Source organism: Mirounga leonina, unplaced genomic scaffold (genome assembly GCF_011800145.1).
Source record: "Mirounga leonina isolate KUSES-001 unplaced genomic scaffold, KU_Mleo_1.0 Mir_151, whole genome shotgun sequence".
Taxonomy (NCBI): Eukaryota; Metazoa; Chordata; class Mammalia; order Carnivora; family Phocidae; genus Mirounga; species Mirounga leonina.
In genome coordinates this window covers 46,200,315-46,207,968 of record NW_023270377.1, presented here as the reverse complement: position 1 = coordinate 46,207,968, position 7,654 = coordinate 46,200,315, and the positions used below count along the sequence as shown (strand labels likewise).

Here is a 7,654-nt window from a genome sequence, read left to right as displayed (position 1 = left end):
CTTGGAAGAAAATGCAACAAAAACAGCTTGATGAGGCTAATAAAGGCTCTCTGCATTCAGCCTCCCACCCAGTAGCTCCTGCTCACACAGGCAAGGCAAAGCTGTGATTGAACAATGGTGTTTAGTGTGAAGGGCCTCACTTTTTGCATCTATTTTCCAAAACTTACATAGCTCACATGGTTCCTTTTGTCTAAAAACTACTAAAAAACAATACAAACTCATGTAAAAGTTTTCAACAGTGCAGAAAGATGAAATCACATATTACTAGCTCAGCCTCGGCAAGACAGTAGCTAGCCTCTCTGATTCTCAGTGTTTCCATTTGCTAAACAGGATGATGAAAGCTCTTTTGTAGGATTGCTCTAAGGACACAGTGAGATTACATACATAAAATGCCTATTTTTTTATTATTATTACTAATATTATTTTCTTTGTGGTTATATAGGTATTATTTTCATACCCTTGAGCAAAGAATAAATTTCCACTACTGAGAAGTTTGGTTTTCTTTTTCCAGGAAGTTGGAAACATTGGGAGGACCACGCAGAAAAATGGTGTCAGGGAGCCTGGGTGGCTCTGTCATGTTCCCAGGGCCCCTGGGATCGAGCCCCGAGTCGGGCTCCCTGGTTGGTGGGGAGCCTGCTTCTCCCTCTCCCTCTGCCAATCCCTCTGCTTGTGCTGCTCTCTCTCCTCTTTCTCTCTCTATCATATAAGTAAATAAAATCTTTAAAAAAGAAAAGAAAAATGGTGAGTGTGGAATGGGACAATCCAATCAGCCAAATCAGCTAAATCAACTATGATGGTAAATGATGTGATGTCACCATCAGATCACATTTGCATTATCCTAGGAGATGTCCGGAGTGTCCACGGGCACTCCAAAAGCAAAGAGGCCACAACTGAACACGCATGGCCTCTCATCTACTCTGCAGTCCATACAGCCAGTTAATCTTCATGATGCCATTAGTAGCCACCCAAGATCTCAGGCTGACAATTTGGGTGTCTTTCTCCTTCTCCGTTCCCCACCCAAACAATCAACTATCTCTGTTGATACTGGCCCTAAATACTGAATCTGCCATGACTTTCCTCTCCTTTCATTTCCAAGACTTCAGCATCTCCTCACCACTTTGGGGAACACCTCTAAATTGGCCTCCTCTCCTCCAATCTATCCTTTTGTAATCCATCTTCCATACTGATAGCGAAGTGATCCTGCTAGGCGGACTGGTACCAAGTCCCTTCCCTGATTGGTTTCTTTCACTACTTCATAATCACCTGCAGCCTAAATTTCAATTTCCTTATGTAGCCACCGCAGTTATTACAGGAATTAATGTATATGAAGTGCTTAAATAGTGCCTGGGTACAGTAAATTCTATAGAAGTGTCTGCTATTATTTTTTTTTAATGACCTCATTTTCATTCCCCTTTTCGATCTAAAACATTGTCACTCTGTCACAATCATTGCTCACAACTTTCCAAGCACACGGTGGGTGCTATTACACACCTCTGGGCTTCACACACACACACACACACACACACACACACACACACACACTGCTCCAGTTTTTAGACCACCTGGTTGCACCCATCTATGTGTGGAACTCTTATTCTTTACAAGCCCGCCTCCCCTGGTGTTCCATAGTGTGCTCCCATACACCACATAATTTCTTCCAAATTCAGTGCAACCTTCGCACGTTGTAGTATGTTTCCAGGGGCAACCACCACACTGAATGGTAATTTGCTTATATATTGCCCTAACAGGTAGGAGTTCCCAGAATGCAGGGATTTATCTTGCTTATTTCAAGCCCCTGACTAAATGCCAGCACATAGTAAGCACCTAGTACTCATTTAGGAAATGTTTTTTTGAACAAATGAAAAGTGTATGCTACAATCAGACAAAATGTAATTAAGAATATTCGAGAACATAGAAGTTCCCACTTGAGCAGAAAGAGGAAGTTAAAATCGGTAGAACTGCGGTTTAATTGTTAATCAATCATGGCTGTGATGCAGCAAAGCCCGTATGGCTAAGAGGTCCCGACTAATTGATCCGTGGGTGCTGCGTTAAGTGTTTTAGGAGAGTAATCCATACACCACCTTCTCCTCTACTGTGGGGTCAGGTGGTGGGAATTTTATTCACATTTCTGCAAAATTTCCAGGTGTCTCCGTAGGGCTGGAGGAGCTGAACGCCGACCAGCGCCCGGAAAGGCTCTTTGTCATGAACCCTCGGAGGCCGCCACCCGGCCCAGCGCCCCAGCACTGCGCGGAGCCCATGCCCCCGAGCAGCTCCGCCGCGGTGACAGCGGAGCCGCGGCCCCGGGCTCCCGGCGCGCCCCGCCCTGCGCATCACGTGCGCCAGGATGCCAACTTCCCCCTCCTCCGCCGCCCCCTCCCCCTCCGCCGCCTCCGGCCTCCTCCTCCTGGAGAGGGCGTGCGAGGCAGACCGCGAGAGCGGCAGCGAGGGAGCGAGCGAGCGGGCGCTGCCGGAGCCCGCAGCCCGGGCGTGCGCCGCTGCCGGGAGCCCCGCAATATGCTGCCGCGGCCCTCTGGCTCTCGGCCATGGCGAGGCTCAGCCGGCGCGTCCCTTGTACCCTGCTGCTCGGCCTGGCCGCGCTGCTGCTGAAGGCGCGGCTGGTCCCCGCGGCCGCTCGAGCCGAGCTCAGCCGCTCCGACCTCAGCCTCATCCAGCAGCAGCAGCAGCAACGGCAGCAGGAGGAGGCTGAGGAGGAGAGGCCAGAGGTGCCGGGGGCATCCTCCACCGTCGCTGTTCCAGGTAGGTCCCGGCAGCCCGGCCCTGCCTTCCCATCACCGCGGGGGATCTCGGCTCGCGTCGCTGGCCTCCTCGCCCCTTCCTTAGCCAGCTCGCTTCCCATCGCTTGTCCCTACCCATTCCCGTCTCCCCGATCTCCCCAGACTGCCTGCCCAGGACTCGGGCTCTGCTCTGGTTTCGGGAAACTGCCCTCTGGGTGGTGAGCTTTCTGGGAAGCGCGGAGCACTGCAGTAGGGTGGGGAGGAGTCGGGAGGAGTAGGGGTGAGTGACTGCCTTGATCGATCTTTTTCTTTTCCCTTTCTTCTTCCTGAATTCTTCCCTCTGCCTTGAGAATGACGCGCGCGCCTGCGCGCACACACACACGCACGCACCTCAAATCCCTTTAGCATTCTGTTCTTTATCCTTTTCTTTCCTAGAGACTGAAAAATCTTGCAATAGACACCCACACGCCTTTTCATCATCTCGCCCCGCCTGCTATATTTAAATTTAGATCTGGAGAAAGAAATCTTGATATTTTATTTTTCATTTCTGGCTTTTCTTATCCCAGGAAGGGTTTAAGTCAGTTTGCAAGAATTCCTTCAATATAATAAGATGAAATTAAACAAAATGGAACAGGATTTGTAATTGAAGGAAAAGGGAAAAGAAGAGGGGGACCGGTAAGATAAAGTCTGTAGTGATGTTAGTACAGCAAAGCCTGCCTCCAGAGAGGGTAATCTCCTTACTTGTTAGTAGAACTTAATGAGTCCGATTCTCGACGCTATTCAGTGAGGGTGCGGAAATACACTGTAGAATATGTGGCCGTTAACAGTCCCTCAATTCCCGCCCTCCCCCCCATTAAAGCTCCAGGGTAAAGAGAAAGCTGGACTGTCCATTTTAATAACCTCTCCCCACCCCCACCCCAGTTCCCTTCCCTGCCGTAGAGGCTGCCTGCTATTTAGAAAGAAAGAAAAAAAAAAAAAAAAGCCATCAGTTTTTGTGGCAAGTGGGCTTAGTTTCCTGCAAAACCAAAGTGAATTATATTTTAACATTTGTTTTTGTTTTAAAATCCTGCCTGGTAATATATAAGATGTTGAAAATGAGATTTCAAAGAGTGGAATCAGCCTCTTATTTTGTACCGCTTGCTCATCATCAAAGCACTACTCAGGCACCGCAGCTGCGGTCCATGACAGGATGATTTAATTTATCAGAGTGCTCTGAGCAGAGGATGAAATCACCAAGTGTGCAGGAAAGCATGTGTTTCTGACACCCTCTTAAACCAATTAATAATACTCAAGCGGGTTAGAAGTCGTGAAAGATACGCAGTGTATGATGGTTTTCCTAGGTAGCTTTTATAACTGAAAGTGCTACCAACATGGTTTGGGCGAGGCTGTAGTTAGATATGCCCTTTGCTAAACTTAAGGAAATTAAAGCTAGAAGAGCAATTGAGAGCCTGTCTTCATTATGAGAGGGATTTCAGAAACCAATGACAAAACAGAATTCTGAGAGAGTGTTGATGGATTCTGTGGTTTGCTGTGTATTTTTATTTTGATATATCTTCTTTCAGGAATATTAATTAGGTAAATGGGTTTTGACTACTATGGTATATGTTGTGATGAAGGTTATGAAAAACTACAATCATAGGACAACTTTTGTATTGAGCTGCAAATTAAAATACTTGTTTTCTGATATTCGTGAAAATATTTTTGAAAAAGGTTGTTGTTTGGGAAACTCGCAGTTTTTGTCTTATTTACGTATGAGATTAATCAAAATAAAGGAATCACTAGCAGATAAAACTAGAGCCTGAAAAGTAACGGATTATGACTCTTGCTTTTCCCTCAAAAAACGAACTCCCCAAAGCCCGTGGCAAACAAGAGAGCAATTCAGTTGATTGTGATTTTAGTTACTGGAATATTGTGTCATATAACGAAATACAACCAATAAACAAACGAGTTAAAATATTCCTCTGAGCACATTGTGATCTCTGGATTGAACTGGTCTTCCTGTTTCAACGTTTGTTCCTTTAGTGTCTGTTCTCCTCTCACAGCTAGTGATCTTTTGAAAAACATTCCATAGGATCATTTCTGCCATCATTTCTGCCCACAGTCCTCTGGTGGCTGCCCTGCTCTTTCACACTAGATGGCCAGACACTGAAAATGGCCCATGGAGGCTTAGCTCCTCCCTGTGCCCCTCCCTCTCCTGTCTCTAACTTCTTGGACCCTGACTCACTCCAGTACATCCACACCACACTGGCTCCCTGTGTCTTCGTTTTGCAAATGGGCTCCCGCATGGGGTCTTTGCACTTGCCATTTTCTCTGCCTGGAATTCTGGAACTTCACTTTCCTCAGGTTTGCTCAATGTCACTGTCACAAAGAAGCCTTTCTTGACCAGCTCTATTAAATAGTAATCTGCATGCCCTTTTGTATTACTGCTTCTCCATGGCACTTACTACCCTCAGCCCTTCCTATAAACCTGCCTCCTCCCCCTAGAACATAAGCTCCATAAGGACATGAACTTTGTTCTGTTCACTATTACGTTAAATTATTCATATATTTCAAGGACCTAGAAGAGCATCTATTGCACATAGGCACGGATAAATTTGTTGAATGAGTGAATGAATGAATAAGTGAATAAACAAAAATTCTGACATCAAGGATCTTTCCGAGTGTTTGCTATTTCATTATCTTGTGAAATTCTGCACTGGAATGTAGTGGGGGATATGTAAAAATAAAGGAATGTTAGGTAGAAATATTTGTAAGTAGAGGTTGTGAAGTTTAGATCTTTAGTTTTAGCGAATTTCAGTGTTTATCCTATTCTGACTATAGAGAACTGATTGATGCCAATACTTGAGTCCACTTATTACATCCTGTCAAGATTCTTCACCCAAGTGCACTTATAATCCTCTTATGACCTAGGAGGTATTAATATACCTTTAAATAGCTGTTATGGAACTTGAGTTAATTGTTTGACTCTGTTTGGCGCTTCTGATTCTTTGGACACGTTATGTGAAGAACTATAGGACTTGTCACAGGCAAAACTTTGAAAGCGAATACAGCATATTTAGTGACTGGTATGTGACTGAGCCTTGTCAGTCCATAGTAGAGAAATTGAACATTGACCTTGATTCATATTCTCTGGATACTATTAATCTAAAAATTTATATTTCTTTGTAATCCTGAGAAATAAAGAAGTTGAATATGAGATTGAAATAATCAGGACATAAAAAAAGTGAATTTTCGTTTTCTCATTAACTTATAAAACACCATCTTTAGAGAGCAGTGAGAATAAAGAGAGATCTGTCAAATCAGTTGTTTTCTCCAGTGTAGGCAGTAGCTCGGGTTTCTCCATCTGCCCCAGTGTTTGTTAGAAATAAATATTTGAGAGATCAGGGGAGAATTAATTTGGGGGCTGGTGGTAGCTGAGAAACCATATCCTATTCACTCTGATGGCCCATTAGATGGGAGGCCTGCTGGGGGTGGGGTGAGGGGAGCTAGAGAAAATAATGAGCTCCATTTCAAATTCTCCACATGAAGTGCAGACACAGGGCACCTCCATGCATTTTTATAAATGTCTTCTGCATGCAGAAAAAGCTTCTTGAGAGATACATATTCGTGGTATAAAGCTTTTGATTGTACATTTTGCTGATATATATTTTTAGCCTTTTTATTTTGGAAAATGTCAAATACATGGAAAGTAAACAGAACAGTGTTTAAAAAGCCCATACTGGTCTCCCAGCTTTAACAGTGGCTGAATGTTTCACCCACACATCCACCCATTTCCCCTGTGTGGGGTTTTCTTTTGGAGGGGGGTGTACATACATTGAAATGTACATACCTTAGGTGTACTATTTTGTATGTTTGACAAATGGATAGGCTCATGTGACCATCACCCTTATGAAGGTATAGAACCTTTACATCACTGTGGAAAGTTCCCTCCCGCCCCCTTCCCAGGCAATCCCTGTCCCTTATCAAGAGACAACCACCATTCTAATTATTTTTATCACAGATTAATTCTGCATTTTCTAGAGCCTCGTAAAATAGAATCATGTAGCATGTACTCTTTTGTGTCTGGCTTCTTTAGCTCTGTCTAATTTTCAAAGGTTTCATCCATACTGTTCCATGTTCAGTAGTTTCTTTCTTTTTACTGTTGAGCCATTGTCCATCGTAGGAATTACTCCAGTTTGGTTTAGCGCTTCCTTCTATTGATGGCTATTTGGGTTATTTCCAGTTTTAACTATTGTAAATGAAGGTGCTACATTCCTGGACAAATCGTTGGGTGCGCACATCTTCGTATCTCTTCAGTAAATCCCCAGGAGTGGAATTGCTGGGCCAAGCGGTATGCTTATGAAGTTAAAACATTTTCCCCCCTATTCTATATAGCTGGAACCCACCACACTTAATAACATTTAATTTAAAAATTATGACATTTGATAGAGTATTACCATATACTTTCTATTAAATTCAAAGAACTTGATTTAAACTTGTTGATTTAAACAAACCTGATTGAAATCTCCCATCCATGAAAGCATTTATTTACTTTTTTTTTTCTACTTCAATGAATCTGAAAATCCGTAGGAGAAGTGGGATTAGAAATGGACTGTTCTATCTGAAGTACTCATGCTTTAAAGGCCATATTCCCAGATGGGTTAATTATGATTTCTTTCCAGGATTTTAGTAACCAAAGGGAGCTATTTCTTGGTGTTGATTACTGGTTGAAAAACACATGCCATTGTGTTGAATTTGAGTTCAGTTTGTTTGGGTGGTGGTTCTGTAATGTTTTTAATGTGATTGAACAGAAACGGCCAAATATTTTTTTGAAACAAAACTCCCCTCTCCCCTCACAGTCAAGTATATAAATATTGAACTCGATTCTCTTTCAATGTTCTGTCTGACTAGGTTAGCTGCAGCATTGTCATTCATTTCCT

General features: G+C 43.6%; 1 protein-coding gene across 1 annotated transcript in view; it reads left to right on the top strand.

The window, feature by feature from the left end:
• The first annotated feature begins 2,426 nt into the window (after positions 1-2,426).
• Positions 2,427-7,654, top strand: part of FAM171B (family with sequence similarity 171 member B) — a 63,251-nt gene continuing 58,023 nt past the window's right edge. The window contains exon 1 of the mRNA XM_035007573.1: positions 2,427-2,757. Coding sequence (XP_034863464.1) covers positions 2,544-2,757 — 214 coding nt within the window. The 5' untranslated portion in view covers positions 2,427-2,543. The remainder of the gene's footprint in view (positions 2,758-7,654) is intronic.